Raw genomic sequence first — 22,605 nt, 5'->3', positions numbered from 1 at the left:
AAAACACCAAACGCACAAAATAAAGAAAGAATATTAAAAGCAGTAAGGGAAAAAGGTCAAGTAACATATAAAGGGAGACCTATCAGAATCACACCAGACTTGTCGCCAGAAACTATAAAGGCCAGAAGATCCTGAACTGATGTCATACAGAACCTAAGAGAACACAAATGCCAGCCCAGGTTACTGTATCCAGCAAAACTCTCAATTAACATTGATGGAGAAACCAAGATATTCCATGACAAAACCAAATTTACACAATATCTTTCTACAAATCCAGCACTACAAAGGATAATAAATGGTAAAGCCCAACATAAGGAGGCAAGCTATACCCTAGAAGAAGCAAGAAACTAATCGTCTTGACAACAAAACAAAGAGAATGAAAGCACACAAACATAACCTCACATCCAAATATGAATATAAAGGGAAGCAATAATCACTATTCCTTAATATCTCTCAATATAAATGGCCTCAACTCCCCAATAAAAAGACATAGATTAAGAAACTGGATATGCAACGAGGACTCTGCATTCTGCTGCCTACAGGAAACACACCTCAGAGACAAAGACAGACTCTACCTCAGAGTGAAAGGATGGAAAACAAATTTCCAAGCAAATGGTCAGAAGAAGCAAGCTGGAGTAGCCATTCTAATATCAAATAAAATCAATTTTCAACTAAAAGTCATCAAAAAAGATAAGGAAGGACACTTCATATTCATCAAAGGAAAAATCCACCAAGATGAACTCTCAATCCTAAATATCTATGCCCCAAATACAAGGGAACCTACATACGTAAAAGAAACCTTACTAAAGCTCAAACCACACATTGCACCTCACACAATAATAGTGGGAGATTTCTACACCCCACTCTCATCAATGGACAGATCATGGAAACAGAAATTAAACAGTGATGTCGACAGACTAAGAGAAGTCATGAGCCAAATGGACTTAACGGATATTTATAGAACATTCTATCCTAAAGCAAAAGGATATACCTTCTTCTCAGCTCCTCATGGTACTTTCTCCAAAATTGACCATATAATTGGTCAAAAAACGGGCCTCAGCAGGTACAGAAGGATAGAAATAATCACATGCGTGCTATCGGACCACCACGGCCTAAAACTGGTCTTCAATAACAATAAGGGAAGAATGCCCACATATACGTGGAAATTGAACAATGCTCTACTCAATGATAACCTGATCAAGGAAGAAAGAAAGAAAGAAATTAAAGACTTTTTAGAATTTAATGAAAATGGAGGTACAACATACCCAAACTTATTTGACACAATGAGAGCTGTGCTAAGAGGAAAACTCATAGCTCTGAGTGCCTGCAGAGAGGAACAGGAGAGAGCATATGTCAGCAGCTTGACAGCACACCTAAAAGGTCTAGAACAAAAAGAAGCAAATACACCCAGCAGTAGTAGAAGGCAGGAAATAATCAAACTCAGAGCTGAAATCAACCAAGTAGAAACAAAAAGGACCATAGAAAGAATCAACAGAACCAAAAGTTGATTTTTTGAGAAAATCAACAAGATAGATAAACCCTTAGCCAGATTAACGAGAGGACACAGAGAGTGCGTCCAAATTAACAAAATCAGAAATGAAAAGGGAGACATAACTACAGATTCAGAGGAAATTAAAAAAATCATCACATCTTACTATAAAAACCTATATTCAACAAAACTTGAAAATCTTCAGGAAATGGACAATTTCCTAGACAGATACCAGGTATCGAAGTAAATCAGAAACAGATAAACCAGTTAAACAACCCCATAACTCCTAAGGAAATAGAAGCAGTCATTAAAGGTCTCCCAACCAAAAAGAGCCCAGGTCCAGGCGGGTTTAGTGCAGAATTCTATCAAACCTTCATAGAAGACCTCATACCTATATTATCCAAACTATTCCACAAAATTGAAACAGATGGAGCCCTACCGAATTCCTTCTACGAAGCCACAATTACTCTTATACCTAAACCACACAAAGACACAACAAAGAAAGAGAACTTCAGACCAATTTCCCTTATGAATATCGACGCAAAAATACTCAATAAAATTCTGGCAAACCGAATCCAAGAGCACATCAAAACAATCATCCACCATGATCAAGTAGGCTTCATCCCAGGCATGCAGGGATGGTTTAATATAAGGAAAACCATCAACGTGATCCATTATATAAACAAACTGAAAGAACAGAACTACATGATCATTTCATTAGATGTTGAGAAAGCATTTGACAAAATTCAACACCCCTTCATGATAAAAGTCCTGGAAAGAATAGGAATTCAAGGCCCATACCTAAACATAGTAAAAGCCATATACAGCAAACCAGTTGCTAACATTAAATTAAATGGAGAGAAACTTGAAGCAATCCCACTAAAATCAGGGACTAGACAAGGCTGCCCACTCTCTCCCTACTTATTCAATATAGTTCTTGAAGTTCTAGCCAGAGCAATCAGACAACAAAAGGAGATCAAGGGGATACAGATCGGAAAAGAAGAGGTCAAAATATCACTATTTGCAGATGACATGATAGTATATTTAAGTGATCCCAAAAGTTCCACCAGAGAACTACTAAAGCTGATAAACAAGTTCAGCAAAGTGGCTGGGTATAAAATTAACTCAAATAAATCAGTTGCCTTCCTCTATACAAAAGAGAAACAAGCCGAGAAAGAAATTAGGGAAACGACACCCTTCATAATAGACCCAAATAATATAAAGTACCTCGGTGTGACTTTAACAAAGCAAGTAAAAGACCTGTACAATAAGAACTTCAAGACACTGAGGAAAGAAATTGAATAAGACCTCAGGAGAAGGAAAGATCTCCCAGGCTCATGGATTGGCAGGATTATTATAGTAAAAATGGCAATTTTACCAAAAGCAATCTACAGATTCAATGCAATCCCCATGAAAATACCAATCCAATTCTTCAAAGAGTTAGACAGAACAATTTGCAAATTCATCTGGAATAACAAAAAACCCAGGATAGCTAAAACTATCCTCAACAATAAAAGGACTTCAGGGGGAATCACTATCCCTGAACTCAAGCAGTATTACAGAGCAGTAGTGATAAAAACTGCATGGTATTGGTACAGAGACAGACAGATAGACCAATGGAATAGAATTGAAGACCCAGAAATGAACCCACACACCTATTGTCACTTGATTTTTGACAAAGGAGCCAAAACCATCCAATGGAAAAAAGATAGCATTTTCAGCAAATGGTGCTGGTTCAACTGGAGGGCAACATGTAGAAGAATGCAGATCGATACATCCTTATCACCCTGTACAAAGCTTAAGTCCAAGTGGATCAAGGACCTCCACATCAAACCAGACACACTCAAACTAATAGAAGAAAAACTAGGGAAGCATCTGGAACACATAGGCACTGGAAAAAATTTCCTGAACAAAACACCAATGGCTTATGCTCTAAGATCAAGAATCAACAAATGGGATCTCATAAAACTGCAAAGCTTCTGTAAGGCAAAGGACACTGTGGTTAGGACAAAACGGCAACCAACAGATTGGGAAAAGATCTTTACCAATCCTACAACAGATAGAGGCCTTATATCCAAAATATACAAAGAACTCAAGAAGTTAGACCGCAGGGAAACAAATAACCCTATTAAAAAATGGGGTTCAGAGCTAAACAAAGAATTCACAGCTGAGGAATGCCGAATGGCTGAGAAACACCTAAAGAAATGTTCATCATCTTTAGTCATAAGGGAAATGCAAATCAAAACAACCCTGAGATTTCACCTCACACCAGTGAGAATGGCTAAGATCAAAAACTCAGGTGACAGCAGATGCTGGCGAGGATGTGGAGAAAGAGGAACACTCCTCCATTGTTGGTGGGATTGCAGACTGGTAAAACCATTCTGGAAATCAGTCTGGAGGTTCCTCAGAAAATTGGACATTGAACTGCCTGAGGATCCAGCTATACCTCTCTTGGGCATATACCCAAAAGATGCCTCAACATATAAAAGAGACACGTGCTCCACTATGTTCATCGCAGCCTTATTTATAATAGCCAGAAAATGGAAAGAACCCAGATGCCCTTCAACAGAGGAATGGATACAGAAAATGTGGTACATCTACACAATGGAATATTACTCAGCTATCAAAAACAACGAGTTTATGAAATTCGTAGGCAAATGGTTGGCACTGGAAAATATCATCCTGAGTGAGCTAACCCAATCACAGAAAGACATACATGGTATGCACTCATTGATAAGTGGCTATTAGCCCAAATGCTTGAATTACCCTAGATGCCTAGAATAAATGAAACTCAAGACGGATGATCAAAATGTGAATGCTTCACTCCTTCTCTAAAAGGGGAACAAGAATACCCTTGGCAGGGAAGGGAGAGGCAAAGATTAAAACAGAGACTGAAGGAACACCCATTCAGAGCCTGCCCCACATGTGGCCCATACATATACAGCCACCCAATTAGACAAGATGGTTGAAGCAAAGAAGTGCTGACCGACAGGAGCCGGATGTAGATCGCTCCTGAGAGACACAGCCAGAATACAGCAAATACAGAGGCGAATGCCAGCAGCAAACCACTGAACTGAGAATAGGTCCCCCGTTGAAGGAATCAGAGAAAGAACTGGAAGTGCTTGAAGGGGCTCGAGACCCCAAAAGTACAACAATGTCAAGCAACCAGAGCTTCCAGGGACTAAGGCACTACCTAAAGACTATACATGGACTGACCTTGGACTCTGACCCCATAGGTAGCAATGAATATCCTAGTAAGAGCACCAGTGGAAGGGGAAGCCCTGGGTCCTGCTAAGACTGAACCCCCAGTGATCTAGACTATGGGGGGAGGGCGGCAATGGAGGGAGGGTTGGGAGGGGAACACCCATAAGGAAGGGGAGGGGGGAGGGGTATGTTTGCCCGGAAACCGGGAAAGGGAATAACACTCGAAATGTATATAAGAAATAATCAAGTTAATAAAAAAAAAGACCCCCCCAAAAAAAAGCTTTGTCAGCATCTAATAAGCTTATGTGATGTTTTTTTCTATCAATTGCTAAATATGGTGGATTACTTCATGGATTTTTTTTTATATTGAATTACTCCATTCTTAGGATGAAACTTACTTGACCTCAATGGATGATGTCTTTGATGTGCTCCTGGATTAACGTTTCAAGTATTTTATTTAGTATTTTTGCATCGATGCTCATAAGAAAAATTGTTCTAAACTTCTATTTTTTTTTTGTTGGGCCCAGTGTTTTTAGTTATCTGTGATGATTATATGCATATGCTTGGCCCATGAAGTGTCACTATTAGAGGGTATGGCCCTCCTGAAGTAGGTGAGTCACTGTGGATGAGGGCTTTAATGATGCGAGTCAAGCACAATAGTCTCAGGAATTTTTCTCAGGAATGCTGTGCTCATTATATGACCCCTATCTTCAGGAAGATTAAGCCAGCCTCCAGCTCTGCAACACCTAGCCAGTTGTCTCTTCTGATCACTTTTACAGCCTCTGTCTCCAGTCCTCTGTTTTTATCAGTTTTTACCTGCAATTTATGGTTTAGGGCTATAGGGAGGGTGGAGGCAGCGATGGATCATCCTAAGTGGCCTTCCCGCCTGCTTGTCTTTATAAGCCACTGTTTTTTTTTTAATAAAGTTTGAGAGCTTGATCAGAACAGAGCTCTCCTTCTTTGCACCTCCTGTCCCCTATTCTTTCATCCCCCCTCCCAGGTTTCCTCTGAAACCCCGCAGGCCAGGGCACTTTAAAACCCTCATCCTAACTGTTTGGAAGTCAGTATTCTGCTAGATGCTTTCAGATGAAGATTTAGAACACTCAGCTTCTCCTGCACCATGCCTGCCTGGATGCATATGATGCTGCCTGCCTTTATGATACTGGATTGAACCTCTGAAACTGTAAGCCAGCCCCAATTAAATGTTGTTTGTAAAAGAGTTGCCTTGGTCATGGTGTCTGTTCACAGAAGTAAAACCCTATCTAATACACGCTTTGGTACTGGAATTGGGATATTGCTGTCATAGACCTGAGCACACTTTTGTTTAGAAGAATGTGGATATTAGTACTTTGGATTTGGAAAGCAGTGGAATGCATTAAACGGGGCTTAATGGGCTATCCTAGTAGGAATACAGAAGACTTTGTTACTGAGAATGATCTGAATTGTGTGGACCAGGCCCAAGACATTTCTGTGGAGAATTTCAACAAGTGGCCTTGTTGGGAGCAGCCTCAAGATGGCAAAAGCAGCCTTAAGGTTAAAAAGCAATTATATTTAAGCCTTATGTTAGAACAAAAGCAATAACCTTGTGTTATATCAAAGCAGCCATACCAAGCCTTCACCTGCAGTTCTGCTTGAATTCAATAGATAGAATAAATCTGGTTGTCAGGTCACTGAGCACCAGTGGTCAAGCACTGATGGTCAGGTCACTAAGCAATCCACCCTACTGTTCCCCCTGCTTGTCCAATTTACCCAGCCAATATCCTGGTCATTGAGTCAGGCCCATTCTTTTGTGGTTACCTAACCCCTCCCCACATTTTGCTTCTATTAGTATATTTTCAGTCTGAGAAAAATTAAAAATTGTCAGCTTGATCAGACTTCTTGACTTGCTGTCTGTTCTTTGAGTCTCTTGTTCCCCATTCTCCCCTAGGTGGACCCTAGACCCTGGTCGACTGCCCTGCATGTCAGGGCAACTTGGCCTAGATACTATTTTTGTGACATTTTGGTGAAGAATGTGGCTACTTTTGGCCATTTTCTGAAAAGTATGCCTGAGACTAAGATGAAGACACTCAGATTAATTGCATTGACAGAGGAAATTTCAGAAATTAGTTCTCATGGTTGTTAAATCTCATGGTTGAGCATTTTAAACAAGATAGCAAGCTGAGAAAGGAAACATAAAATATATGGTTTGATTATTAAAGCGGCACAAAGAAGTCAAATGGAGCTAAATCCTGAGTTCAATAATGTTAAACTGAATTAAGGGAGTGATGACCTTGGAGCAAGGTACCACCTAGTTAAAATTAGGTACAGGTATAGTAGTATAAGCATTTAATCCCAGGAGGCAAAGCAGATCTCTGAGTTGAAGGTCAGACTAAAACAAAGCAAGTTCTACATGAAGAAAAACTTAAACCCCAGCTTGGTGGACCATACCTTTAATCCCAGTGCTTAGGAGACAGGCATGTAGATCTCTGAGTTTAAAATCAGTTTAGGAAGCAAGTTCCAGGACAACAAAGCTTAGGCAGTGAATGAATTCGAAAACAGAACACTAGTGGTAATGTCAGAACAAGAGGACCATGTTCCAGCCCCAGCAAGCAGCAGAACTTGGCAGCTTTATCTATGGTGCTATCTCTGTCTTTATAGTCCAGAATAAAAGGTACTACTTGGACAATTGATGATGATTACCTAGGTGTGATTAAGAAGAGACTAGCATCAATGAGGTAAAATCTGAGAAGTGTTTTCTGAGAGTACAATGAAGCTGCATTCAAGAGACAAAAATTGTACCTTTGCTGGAGCTGTACTTAGTAATGTGTAAGAGTCACCCAGTTGGTATTGGCATTGAAGGCAAGAAGGTATAAAGAAGAGCAGCTGAGGCTTGGCACTGTGAGAGGCCATAAAATGTCATTACTGAAGGTGCAGCTTCAGTTGTAGCTGATGGCCCAAGACTAAGGGGCAATGCAAAGAAATTGAGGCTTGGTACCTTTAAAAGAACCTTTGAAAGGCTGTTGGTGAAGCCTAGTTACAGCAGAAGACACCACTGTATTGGAGATGCCAGTACCATGGGATGACCACCAAGAAGATTAGCAGCAGTGGAGTGCATCAACCTGAGCTTAGAGGGAAACAGAGCACAGAGGTGGAGAAATGATGCCAGCCATTTGAATGAGCCCAGAAAATTAGGAAGAGGTAACATTGAAGTTGCCTTGGAGACCCCAAAATGTTCAAGATATCATAACAGCAGGCTATCTGATGAGGAAATCTGCTAACAGTGAGTGAAATAAGTCCAGGAGAAAGAGTTTGTTGCATTCAACAAAGACACAAAAGGAGTTGGAGGTCTGAAGACAACTTTAACCTGAGACCTGGAGATGCAGAGTTTAGAGTTTAGAGTTCCTGTGAATTATTGTGAAGTGATTGGCTGAATCTCAAAAGAGACTTTGAACTTTCAATATTGTTGAGACTTCTATAAACTATGAAGACTTTTGAAGTTGTATTAAATGTATTTTGCATTGTGTTATGTTTAGGTATGGCTTCCATAGACTCATATGTTTGAAGAAATATATATGGGCTAGGGAGTGTAATGTGATAGTTTGTATATACTCTATCAAGAGAGTTGCATTATTAGGAGGTATGGCCATGTTTGAGTAGGTGTGTCACTGTGGGTATGGGCTTTAAGACCCTCATCCTAGCTGCCTGGAAGTCAGTATCCTGCTAGCAGCCTTCAGATGAAGATGTAGAACTCAGCTCCTTCTGCACCATTCCTGCCTGGATGCTATTATCCTCCCACTTTTATGATACTGGATTGAACCTCTGAATCTGTAAGTCAGTCCCAATCAAATGTTTTCCTTACCAGAGATGGCTTGGTCATAGTAATTGTTCAGAGCAGTAAAACCTTAACTAAGACAATATCAAAGTAAATGTGGCTTCAGAGAATGAATTAGGTAGTGTTCCTCCTGTTCATATTTTGTGGAATAATTTGAGGAATATTGTGATAGCTGTTGCCTATAAGTGGAATCTGTTCTCCTAACTGGGCTACCTTGTCTGACCTCAGTAAGAGAGGAAGCACCTAGTCTTAAAGAGACTTGAAGTCCCAGTACAGTCAGGTACCTAAGGGGCTCAGTTCAGAGGAGAAGGGAAATGAGCAAGAGGAAAGGATTGTGGGAGGGGTTAGTGGGAGGGTCACTGAGCAGGAAGTAAAAAGAATAAGTGAAAACTAAAATTAAATTCTAAAAATTGACTTCCATAATATGTTCTTTTGGGTATTTGATGGAGATTATTTTCTTTTCTCTTCTCTTGATTTAATGTGATGAAAAAGTTACTGCTTCTTCAGAAAACATTGTAGAATGTTTATTTTTCTTTAATTTTATACTTTAAGATTTATTAATGTGGGTGGTATCAGAAAAGAGACACACAGATAAAACAATGGAATAGAATTACAGACCACGGAATAAATCCACTTACCTATGAAAACTTGATCTTTGACAAAGCTATAGACTGAAAAAGAAAATATCTGCAAAAATATGCTGGTCTAACTGGAATTTGGCATGTAGAAGTGGGCAACTTGATTCATATTTCTCACCTTGTACAAAGCTCAAGTCCAAGTTGATCAGATACCCTATATCTAGGAGAAGAGAAATTGTGAAATAGCCTCAACTGCATTGGCACAGGGCAATATTCCTGAACAGAACACCAGTTGCTGAAGCTCTAAGACAACACTTAATAAATGGGACCTCTTGAAACTGAAAAGGCTCTGTAAGGGAAAGGACACTGTCAATATGACAAAATTGCAACCTATGGAATGGAAAAAAATCTTTATTAACCTGGCATATGATAGAGGACAAATATACAAAATATATAAATACTGAAGAATTTAGACTCCAAAATGATAAATAACAGCTTAAAATGTAATACAGAGTTAAAATAAGAATTCTCAACAAAGTAACCTCGAATCACCAAGAGGCACTTAAAGAAATCTTCAACATCCTTAGTCATCAGGAAAATACAAATCAAAACAAACCTGAGATTCTACCTTCCAACAATAGGAATGTCTAAGTGCAAAAACTCAAGTGAGAATAAATGCTACCAAAGATGTGTAGAAAGAGGAACACTCTTCCGTTGTCGGTGGGATTGAAAGCTGATGCAACCACTCTGGAAATCAGTCTGGCAACTACTCAGAAAACTAGACATAGTCCTACCTGAGGACCCAGATATACCACTTTTGGGCATACACCCAAAAGAAGCTCCAACATATAGCAAGAATACATACTTCAATATATTTGTAGCAGCCTTATTTATAATAGCTAGAAATAACGAAGATTTCCTTCAACCAAAAAGTGGATACAGAAAATGTGGTACATTTACACAATGGAGTACTACTCAGCTATTAAAAACAGTGACTACATAAAATTCTTAGGCAAATGGATGGAACTAGAAAATATCATTCTGAGTAAGAAGCATACACGTGTTTGTTGTACACTTACTGATACATAGATATCAGCCCAGAAGTTTGGAATGCCTACGAAAAATTCACAGATCATATGAAGCTTAAGAGGCGGGAAACCAAAATGAGGATGCTTCAGTCCTTTGTACAAGGGAAAACAAAATACTCATGGGAGGAAATACAGTTACAAAGAATGGAGTAGAGACTGAAAAAAAGCTAATCCAGATAGTGTCCCACCTGAGGATCCATCCATTATGCAGTCAACAAACTCCATCACTATTGTTGATGCCAAGAATCCTTATATGGATGTCTCCCGAGAGACTCTGCCAGAGTCCTACTGATACAGATGAGGATGCTTGCAGCTAACCATTGAACTAAGCATGGGGACCCCAATGGAAGAGTTAGAGAAAAAAATTGAAGGAACTGAAGGGGTTTACAACCCCATTGGAAGAACAAAAATATCAACTCTCCAGACCCCACCAGAGCTCCCAAGTACTAAACCAACAATCAATGAGCACACATAGAGGGACCATGGAGTTCCAGATTCATATGTAGCAGAGGGTGTCATTGTCTAGAATGAATAGGAGAAAAAGTCCTTTGTCCTGTGAAGTCTCCTTTCCCCAATGTAGGGGAATGCCAGGGCTTTGAGGTGGGAGTGGTAAGGTGGGAGTGGGAGTATCCTCATAAAAGCAGGGAAAGGGAGGAGGGAGTATGGGAAAGGAGGAAAAGGGGATTGCATGTGAAATGTAAATTTATAAAATATCCAAGAAAAATAAAATTTAAATAATTAAATTACAAAAAGGAATCATGATACCAAAATATAACAGACCTCAACAGAAAAAAAAATTAAGTGAGAAAAAACAGTGCAAGTTCATGTAATGATATCTCAAATTATAGTGGTTTCAAAAGATTTATTACACATTTATTTATTTTGAGCCCTGGACAAACAATAGTTGAATTCAGAAAGTTGGTTTCTTTACTGTGTGATTCCAGAAGATCACAGTCAGAATATAAGGTCTGGTAAGACGAACATAACCCACAAAGCCATTTTTGGAACACCATATTATAGCCTTATAATTGATGACTGGAGTGGTAGATAATAAGTCATATTCAATTTAGTTGAAAAATCATGTGAACTATATCTTAAATAGAATTTTGCTCCTATGATGTCCTTTATTCCTGATTTGATGAAGTGTGTTTTTCTCTGATCTAAACAAAATAACATAGCACTTTGGAGCAAAGATTAGGCTTAGAATGCTTGCACTGGAAGCTAAGATAGAGAAAATTTCCATAACCACTGTAGTCTTCCCTGTGGTGCTGTGGTAGACAGGGAGGAAGGTGACCCAAACACTGCAGAACACCAGCATGCTGAAAGCCAGAAATTTAGCCTCATTAAATATGTCAGGCAGATTCCTGGACAAAAAAGCCATGATGTAGCTAGCAATAGCCATGACACCCAAGTAGGCCAGAGTGCCATGGAAGGCAAGACCTGAACCCTTGTTGCATAGAATGATGATATATCCATGTTCAGATTGAACATCCATCTCAACAAATGGAGGAGATGTACCCAGCCATATACTAGTGAAAATCACTTGTACCAGGAGGCAAACTGGAATGACCAAATTTGGGGCCCTTAAAAATAGCAACCATCTTGTCTTTCTTCTTGGAGCAGTAATCTGAAAGGCCATGACAACAGTGATGCTTTTGGCCAACACACAGGATAAAGCTATGGTGAAGAGAAGTCTAAGTAGATTCTCCTGCAGGATACATGTAACTGTGTTTGGAAGTCCAATGAAGAACAAAGGACAGAGGAAACAGTGTGTGAGAGTGATGAGCAGGATGTAACTGAGAGATCTATTATTGGCCTTTACAATTGCAGTATCTCTGTAGTTTACAAAGACCCCAATAATAAGAGCTGTGAGTGCAGAGAATCCCATAGATATGATTGTGAGTCCCATCCCCAAGGGATCATCATAGGACAGAAATGTTACAGTTTTCTTGAGGCACTGTCTCTTTTCTGCATTTGCATAATGAGTTTCTGGACACTTCATGCACTGGTTCATATCTGGGGGTAATAGAATTCGGTCATGAATGCATGGTCAAGTTTTTCCTTTATCCTGATATATTTTATAGTTACAAGTCATTGACTGTTATTACAACTATGCTCACTTGTTATTTTCGGTGTAAATAAGTGAGTATTCTAAGGTAAACGATCTCACTGGATAAGGTTTCTACTCATTTCTAAAGCCCCATTAGCAAAAGCAAATTATGGAGAAAAGGCTATTTTTCACCATACAACTTATAAATATATCACTGAGAAAACCAGGCAGGAACTCAATGTAGGATGTGAAGGCTGTAGTTGAGTCCATGGGGGTGATGTTTTGTATAACCTTCCTGTACTGTGATATTCAACATGCTTTATTATGTAGCTCAGGTTCACCTCTGAGATTGTACCACACATAGTGTACTAGGCCAACCCACTGGAATTGCTAACCACAAATATGACCAAATAAGGCCAATTCTTGAAGGTATTTTTAAACTGTAGTTTTGTTTCATTACATAAATTGTATCAAATTGACAATCAAAACATTCAGAACACCACCTTCCAAAAGACTACATATTTTTGTTGTCTTCCACTATCCCATGTTTTTTTTCTCTTATTACCGAAGTGATTTGTTTATATTTTTGCAATATAGTTGACACATACTTTTCAGTCGTGAGAATACAAAATTATCCAGCAAAAATTAATTCAGTCCTTACACCAATTCTCATGGAATATTTTTTAATTTCAAAATGGTTGTATGAATCTAATTTTAAGAAATACATTGTTTACTGATTTTTGTCTAAATTGATCATGGTTTCAGATGTATGACACATTCAATTTTTTATAAGTTTCTTTTGTAATTCAGTAATGTGTCTAGTTACAAAATTAACTCAAGGAAGTCAGTAACCCTCCTTTATGCAAATGATAAATGGGTGAAGAAACAAATTAGAGAAAAGGCAACCTTCAAAATAGCCAGGAATAATGTAAATTATCTTGTTCTAATTCTCACAAATCATGGGGAAGATCTGCATGACAAAAGCTTCAAAACCCTGAAGAAGTAAATTGAAGAAGATACCAGAAAATAAAAAGATCTTCCATGCTCATGGATAGGTAGGATTAACCTAGTAAAAATGGCCACCTTACCAAAAGTGACCTACAGGTTCAAAGCAACCCCATCAAAATACCAACACATTCTTTTGAGACCTTGAAACAGCAATTTTCACTTACATATGAAACAAACAAAACCAAAACAAAGAAAAAATATGCAGGTTGATGTCATTATGCAGAGAAGGCAATCAAGATAAATTGAGGCCTGTCATTGGACAAGAAGAAAGGGAGGCAGGAAAATAGAATTTTGAAGGGAGGGAGAAGCACTAGAGAGAGAGTTGGAGCAAGGAGTTGCTGGGAGAACATGATGGCAGATGTTTAGATTCTTCTTGCACATAGATACAAATTGGTATGGCTAGTTTTAAGAGATGAGTGTGTATAGGATATTGTGTTGTTTAGATGGGCAAATTATATCTTATAAATTGGATCAGAGGTTATTGTGTGGTCTGTTCTTTCATGTGGTGACTTAATTGAATTCAAGAGAGTGTGTGGTGGCTGGATGCACTGGGCCACCAGAGAATTGGGATGTATATGCCAGGCATGGCAACAAATCACTAAGGACACTGAGTAAAAGGCTTGCTGACTGCCTGGGTCAGAGGAAGCCCAGGAGAGAAAATGTCTAGTGGTAGTGTCACCCGTTCTTATTTTTTACCGCAACAAGCAAATAAAATCCTGAAAAGTCAAAACAATATCAAACATTAAAAAAACTTGTGGAAGAAACATTTCTGACTGCATGCTGTACTTATGAAGAATAGTGATAAAACTGGTTTCATAATAGAAAACTACTGGTCCATCAAAGGAGTCAAATCAAAGTCAGAGGTGAACCCAAACACCTCTAACACTTGATATCTGATTTTAAGAGAAAGCGCCAAAACCAAATAGTGGTTAAAAGAAACCATCTTCAAGAAATGGTGCTGGTCTAACAGAATGCCTGCATGTAGAAGAATGCACATAGACCCATATTTATCACTGTAAACAAAACTCAAGTCCAAGTCAATCAGGGACCTCAAAATAAAATTGGATATACTAAATCTCAGAGAAAAGAAAATAGTAAATAGTCTTGAATGCACTGGTACAGGAGACAATTTCTTGAACAGAACACCAATGACTCACATTCTACAGTCAACAATTGAAAAAAGGAGACCTCATGAATTAAAAACTTCAGTAAAGCAAAAGACATTGGCAATAGGACATAATGGCAGCCTAAAAGTTGGGAAAGGATCCTCAACAACCTTCCTTCTTTTTTTTTTAATTTTATTTTTTAATTTGAGTATTTCTTATTTACATTTCGAGTGTTATTCCCTTTCCCAGTTTACGGGCCAACATCCCCCTAATCCCTCCCCCTCCCCTTCACCCATAAGGGTGTTCCCCTCCCCATCCTCCCCCCATTGCCGCCCTTCCCCCAACAATCACGTTCAGTCTTAGCAGGACCCATGGCTTCCCCTTACACTGATGATCTTACTAGAATATTCAATGCTACCTATGAGGTCAGAGTCCAGGGTCAGTCCATAGCAACTTTCCTTCTTACAGAGGGCTAATATCCAAAATTTGTAAAGAATTCAAAAAGTTAGAATGCAAAAAAGTTAATAAAATTAAAAATGGGGTACAGAACTAAATAGAGAATTCTCAACAGAGGAATCTCAAGTGGCTGAGAAGCACTTAAAGGTTCAAAATCCTTATCATCAAAGAAATGCAAATCAAACCAACTATGAGGTTCCATGTTACACCCATCAGAATGGCTAAGATCAAAGACTCAAGGGATAGTACAAGGGATATACTGGGGAAAAGAGAAGTACCCAAAATGAATAGGGGTGATCTTAGCTGTAACTAACAGAATTAGAGATTTGAAATCTGAAAACAAAACCTCCTTTAGCCAGGCAGGAATGCAGTGAAACAATAGAGACAGCAACTAAAAACAAAACCTTAAATCCAAATTGCATTCTGTCTACAAGAAATGCAGGGACCGGAATGGAGAAGAGACTGAGTGAATGGCCCATCAACAACTGGCCCAACTTGAGACCCCTCTTATGGGCAAGCACCAATCCCTGACACTATTAATGATACACTGTTATGCTTGTAGACAGGATTCTAAATTGACTCTGAGAGACTCTACCCAGCAGCTGATTTAGACAATTGCTGATACCCACATTGAAACAGTAGAATCAATCTGGGAACACTTATAGAAGAATAGCAGGAAGGATTGTGAGACAAAATGTACAGAAATTCCACAGAAAAACAAACAGAAACAACTGACCTGGACCTTTGGGCCTTAAGGGGCAGATCCACCAGTGAAAGAGAACACAGGAACTGGACAAAGGCCTTACCATACATATTTAGCAAATGTGCAGCCTGTCCTACATGTGGGTCCATTGGAAGTGCAGCATGGTCTTTATGTGGGTCTGTGAGGTCTCCAAAAAGCTATTGTGTGACATATGTTCTTCTAGTTGGGCTCCCTCTTCTGGCTTCACTCAGAAATGATGTGACTAGACCCACAGAGACTTCATGTGTCAGGGTGGGGTGATGCCCAGAGGAGCACCAACTACTCAGGGACACCAGGAATGGTAATAAGGATTGTGGGAGGTGGTGAACAGAAAAGGGGCATTAAGCAAGATGTAAAGTAAATAAATAGAATAAATAAATATAGAAGTTAAATATATATTTTCATGAGTATGAAGACAAAACTCAGAACAGTCAATTAAATTCTATGCTGGAGTGAAACATTGATGTGTGTTGTGAGAAATTAATTTCTTGAGACAAGAATACCTACAATGATCAAAATGTACATCATTCATATGTATTGTTTTAAAAGAAAATGTACTGGAGCGATTTAAATTGCTAAACTGAAGTAAAGGAATGACTATTTGGTCCTCTTGTCTAATTTTTTCTAATAGATTAATTTGTCAGAACAGTGTGAAAGGAGGGAAAATCTTCTGAGAGTCTTGTCATTTACCTGTCTCATTGGAAATCTCATTCTCTTGGCAAGGAATGCAGTCAAAGCAACAGGTAAGCTTGCCCTCCTGGATGATTTTCCTAAATCCAGGAGTGCAGCTCTCACTGCAGACAGACTGTGGGATCTGAAATATGTTTAATAGGAGGTATAAAATGCATGTGTATTAATCAGTGTGCAAGTAAAGAATGTTTTTATAATACAGATCATTTATTAATAAATTGGATATTTAAAACTATAGGTATTAGCTGTTTTTTTCTCAATATTTTCATGTAGCATGATATACATGTACATTCTGTTTTAAGTCAGGTCTTAAGACTATAAAATTCTCTAAGGCCTGTAAAGATTTTTAAAAGTCTAACCAAGAAGGGGTATATTAGATTGCTATAAAAAAGTCTAAGGAGGGCATGTTGGAACTCCAGACTGATTGTGTCCCTGAAATTCCTGGCTACGCAAATGAGGAGATTTATCTTCCATGTGTCTGTCTGTCAGCATTGCATGAGTTAATGCCACCATAAAAACAAATGACACAGCATTTCTGAGAAGTGTTTACTACATTCCATTAACTAAGTTTTGAAAACCTGCTCAAAATGAGTGCTATCATTTTTGGCATATAAATAGAAATGGAAATCAAGTCCTGTCAGCAGCAGCCATTACACTCATATTCCTGATTTTTTAGGAAATGTTCCTGAATTCCTAAAATCAATGCTATCATGAATCACTGTAATCTTGGATTTCATCCTCAATCTTTGATGGAAAACGCAAAATCTTTTCCTCACATTAATTTTACTGCCTACATTCTTATAATGACAGGTAAGAAAAAAAGGAGCTTGCTCTCACTTTGCTGATTTGTTTGTCAAACACCTAAGTAAAGCCCAACTATGCACATCAGTTGTGTTAGAGTTTTTATTGTTGTAATAAAACAACACACCAACAGCAATGTGTGAATAGCAATTCTCATTTCAACTTCCACTTCCATCTCACTATTTATCATTGATAAAATTAAGGATAGGAGTTCAAGTCAGAAAGCTGAGAAAATACTTAAAATGGAGACCATATAAGACTTCTGCATAGTTGCTTGCTAATTAACCATGGCATTTGCAGCTTCCTTTTTTGGAAAACTAAAGAACAATTGTCACTTCTCCCATTTTAATGTATGTAAACAAAATGAAAGTGCTCCTATGTAAATGCTGTATCTGTACCACTCCTGACAGGTTTAGCTTAGGACAGTTTTTGTAAATATTTCCCTACTGACATTCCTCTTCCAGGGTAACTCTAATTTATGTCATGTTAACAGCTGTTTGGTTACAATGATGCCATAAATTATAAATTCATATCCTGCTTTAATTGACAAAATAATTATGATATTGAAAATATTTGAAATCACATCCACCAGAATGAGTGAGCAATCAGTCAATTCTTTATATTTTTAGTTAAGTGTGATGGGGTCTACAGAAACAACAAAGAGTCACTAAATTCAGAATCATACATTATTTACATGCATTAAATTCTTTTAAATAAGGAACACACCCACCTCTGTAAATTCTATGGGCCATTGAATCATATATTCTGATAATGACAGCCGTTGACCCTGGGGAGAACTTGGAGAATATCTACCCACATTCACAAAGACTGAAAGACCTGTTGGCAAATTCCATAGGTTGGTAATATCATACTCTGGATCTGTCTTCCTTTTCCAGTCCAGGACTACATGATCACCAGCAGAATTTATCACTTGAATGTTCTTCAGAAAAGGGTGAAGCTAAAAGATATGTGAAATACTATGAAAAAGTTACATTCTTAGGAATATAGAACTACACACACAAGTTATTTCCTGGCTGTAATGCATGATATAGAACTGTTTAAAATCACTTTTCTATAATGTTGAACAAAGAACACCTTAGTTTAAAATAAGTATAATTTGGTTTCTAAAATGTCAGTTTTAAAGAACAATCTAATTTAACCAATACTAATAATCAAGGAATATAGCGTGAACAAATCTCAATTTCTTTAAATATAGCTGTCTCCTATTTTCTGAATTTTTTTTTGACAGCATTCATGTAGAATGTGAGTTTATTTGGTTTGGTGTGAAATCAGAAATGGATTAGAGAACAGAACATGTCTAGTGTTGTACAGGAATATTTAACAGGTTTTGTGAGAATGAGCATAAAAAGCTGAATTTTCCTAAAGAGATATTACAAAGAGCCTATCTCAGTTGCTTTTACCAAAGAAAGAATTGTTTCCTTAAATGAAAACTTCCACATAAACATGGGAGTACTTTCATATCTAAGTACCCAAGTATATATTACCTTTAACAGATTACTGAAAGAAAAATTAGAAATCTACTCTAACTAGTTTAGGACTTTTAAAAACATCAGTTATGGTGCCGATATTACAATACAATGAAAGGTTCATTACCTGCCAGGGGAAATAGGTATTCCTATTTTTGTTTGCCTGTGGTTGAATTTGGCACTGATTGAGAATCATCTCATGGAGACTGTTGGCAATGGTATACACAGCATTGTATACATTGTAACTCTCTTCAGATGTGACCATGTCAAATATTTTCCCTGGCAACAATTCCAAAGAGGCATTGGGCATACAGTTTTCCGGGATTTTACAATCAGAAAGTGGGCAGTTGAAACTCAAACTCCACACAAAATGAAGAAAACTGTCATCTGGGTACTTGATGGGTGTAGCTTCCTGTATAAATTTTGTGAAACCAAGAATCTCCCCATGATGAGGTGAAAAAGTGAGAATACCATGGGATAAACTTAACATATTGTATTTTGAATATTTTGAGCCTAGCAATTTTGAGGTTGTGATCCAAACTTTTCCCAGTGTGAACTTTCTGTAGATATTTTCTGTTTCAAAAAATATAAAAGTAATGTCTGTATAAATTATGATCACTTTTGCTGATGACTCCAGAATATTCACCCAAAAATCATGTGACACATTATATATTTCTTCCCCTAGCAAAAATACTGTCCTCACAAAAGCCATACAGATTTTATTCTTGTCCAGCTCCTTTGTCAAGTCTGATATAAACTGAACACCACTGTGGTCATCTGTGGTGAGCAGTCCCACCCAGGTCCAGTTGAAATAAAGCATCAAAGAGACAATAGCACAAAATAGAGATGCTCCATTGGGGGCCACCTGATACAGAGAAGGAAATTGACTTCTGTCAGTCAGAACATGATTAAAAGGTCCAAAAGTAAGCTGAAAGAAATACAGAACAAGAATTGTAATTTTAAAAAAAGAAAAGAAAACAACTTATGTCATAAACAAAAGTTTGAAGTGATAGATATGAAACTGTTCAACACTTCCTAATGACAAACGTAAGTTTCTGAGTATTTTTAGAAAATTAAGGAAGAGACTCAGGACTTTAAATTTTTGGCTGTATAATCCATTCTATTTACCGTAATTCAAAATAAAAAAGATGGGAGTATATTTCTCTGACTCTGTGGTTGTTCTTTTATACTAAGCAATCAAAATCTCTACCTTTAATTTTGTACATAGCTACAATCTGAAAAAAAGACTCCTGGCAGCCCATCACCCACATAACTCTCACTCACCTGCGGAAATTTGTAAAGATTCAGTAGTCTTGCAATATTTTCAGATGTTTCCCATGATACTCCCGTAAGTGCTGCAGCTAATTTGCTCTGTTGTCTACAGCTGAAATTAGGAATGAAGGTGTTCAAGCCAGTGAGCCAGTGGAATATATTCCTCAGAATATTCCTTTCATAATGTGGCAGAGTATAAATCTCAAGTCCAAGAGAGGTGTTTGGTAAAATGTCGGAGTTCCAGTTGATCTCATTGATGGCAAATAACATGGCCAAAACAAGCTGGTAGTTCTGTTCTTTGACCCTGCATAGAAGTGTTATAGCATTTCTAAGGGGAACTCAGGCCAAGTTTATCTAAAATTTGTACAGTTTGAAAGTTTATGTTTTGACAGGACACATACTTTTATAACTACCAATTAAATGCTTCCATTCAAATGGTATGCTATGACATTTGAGGTTGATGAGATACTGAAGTGGCATATTTATTAACTACCAGCCCAACAGAGCTTGCTTTCTATGATCCTGAGATGTGGGACTATAACTTAATTCTACCCTCAAATGATGTGGGAATCCTTCACTAAACATTCTACTTTTCTGAGTTTTTAGCCTCAAAAAAATGAAAAAACAATTGTTTCTTCATTAAAGCACCAGATTCCTGAGACAGATTATTATGAAAGACCCCACTTAATAATTTTTATCTATCTGTTGCAACAGTTGGCTTTTCGAAAATATATATATACATATATATGCAAATATACGTATTTATATATTTGCATTTGTATTCTTTGGGTCAGGGTATCTATCTCTGGAATATTTATATATACATATCTTGGTGTTGGGAACTCATGTCAATGCTTGTACATGAAATGCAGATGATAATGTTTCTCTGACTGACTTTGTTTTCAGTCTTCTTCAGGTTTTGTGACTCTGTTGTTATCCTTATATATTCCAAGGGAGTTGCTCTGAATTTTTCTGTCTCATCATCCCATCTCCTTGCAAGAATACTTCAATGTAATAGGGTACTGCAATTCCCAGTGTGATACCAGCTCTATAAATCTGAACTCATGTTCCTCTCCTATAACATAACTATTTTATATAATATGTCATCCCCTCACTTTTACAACAATGACATCTAGGGAAGAATATAAATTATACTTGAGATTGTAAATCTATACACATATGTGGTGTCAAACAGTAATACTTTCAACATTTATTGTTCAAAAAGCTATGTGTCACCAACATTCCTAATTTTTCAAATTGGTCTTTAGTTCAATATCCAAAATTATAATTTCTATGAACATACTTTAATAGATTCGTTTAATTCCATATTATTTTTATCATTTCTAAACATATTTTGGCAAATAGGTTGATTCACTGAAGGTTATCTGAAAAGCAAAAAAGGCCACAGCATTTCACAGTCCAGTATGATCAAACTGGATCCTTTTCTTTATTCCTCTACAATTTTCAAAGTAGGCTTAGAGTTTTAAATCAGAACCATGCATAAATGATTACTAAATATGCTTGCATATATTCAAAGATAATTGTACCTCTTTTGGCTCACAAAAGAAAGTTTGTATTGCAACAAATAACTAAAGAATGACATAAGTGGGCAAAGAAGAAGGAGCCAAGTAGAGGCATTCTCAGAAAACTGAAAATCTACTGCATATCCTGTTATTAACTTTGGGGAATATTGTTAACATTGGACTAAAAACAGAGTCAAATGACTAAAAGAGTATACCCTATAGGTAAGAGAGAAGATACACACAATACCCCAACAATATAGATGCAAATAAAACAACTCATGTTGAAAAAAACCTGTAGACCTTGTTCACAGGGTGAGAACTCTTAGAGACTCGCCCATAGACTTTGGATAATAGACAACTAATAACTTCTAAAGCAGGAGAAATAGTCATTTGGGGGGAATGAGCATCAAATTACTTATCCAATTCCAAATACTCAGTACCAAAACCAAATGTAGACATGCAACATTAAATGGGCTCAACAGGCTGTAGGTATATAAGTGTATTATGTATAAATATATAACTAATAACAACAAAACAGGAGGCCATTAATTTGAGAGAGATAATTTGGGAGATATGAGATTGTGTGGAGAATGACAAAGGAGATTTTGTAACAGGAAGGTTGGTGACAAATGATATAGTTATGTGATAAGAATGATAAAGTGGAAAGGACAGACAGGATAAACAGTTCTCTGCACCCAAATCCCATGGGAGGGAGAGCTAAACCTACAGAGAGGCAGACACGCCTGGGAAACCAGAAGAGACTGCACTCTGCACACATCTCTGACGCCAGAGGAAAACACCAAACGCCATCTGGAACCCTGGTGCACAGAGGAAACGGCGGCGGAGATCATCCTGGTTGCTGCCGCCATGGAGAGCTCATAGGCAGCACCCCACGAGCAAACTTGAGCCTCGGGACCACAGGTAAGACCAACTTATCTGCTGCAAGTGACCTGCCTGGTGAACACCAGACACAGGCCCACAGGAACAGCTGAAGGCCTGTAGATAGGAAAAACTATACGCCAGAAAGCAGAACACTCTGGACCCATAACTGACTGAAAGAAAACAGGAAAACAGGTCGACAGCACTCCTGACACACAGACTTATAGGACAGTCTAGCCACTGTCAGAAATAGCAGAACAAAGTAACACTAGAGATAACCTGATGGCGAGAGGCAAGCACAGGAACCCAAGCAACAGAAACCAAGACTACATGGCATCATTGGAGCCCAATTCTCCCACCAAAGCAAACACGGAATATCCAAACACACCAGAAAAGCAAGATCTAGTTTCAAAATCATATT

At 37.9% G+C, this 22,605-nt stretch overlaps 1 protein-coding gene across 1 annotated transcript in view; it reads right to left on the bottom strand.

Moving 5' to 3' along the window:
* Window positions 1-11,257: 11,257 nt before the first annotated feature.
* Vom2r54 (vomeronasal 2 receptor, 54) overlaps window positions 11,258-22,605 on the bottom strand; it is a 45,261-nt gene continuing 33,913 nt past the window's right edge. Inside the window, 5 exon segments of the mRNA NM_001099494.2 lie at window positions 11,258-12,186; window positions 16,223-16,346; window positions 17,754-17,981; window positions 18,638-19,438; window positions 19,795-20,086. Of these exon segments, the coding sequence (NP_001092964.2) occupies window positions 11,258-12,186; window positions 16,223-16,346; window positions 17,754-17,981; window positions 18,638-19,438; window positions 19,795-20,086 (2,374 nt within the window).

This window comes from Rattus norvegicus, chromosome 7, assembly GCF_021556685.1.
Source record: "Rattus norvegicus strain SHRSP/BbbUtx chromosome 7, alternate assembly SHRSP_T2T, whole genome shotgun sequence".
NCBI classification, from domain to species: domain Eukaryota; kingdom Metazoa; phylum Chordata; class Mammalia; order Rodentia; family Muridae; genus Rattus; species Rattus norvegicus.
This window is presented reverse-complemented; position numbering and strand designations above follow the sequence as displayed.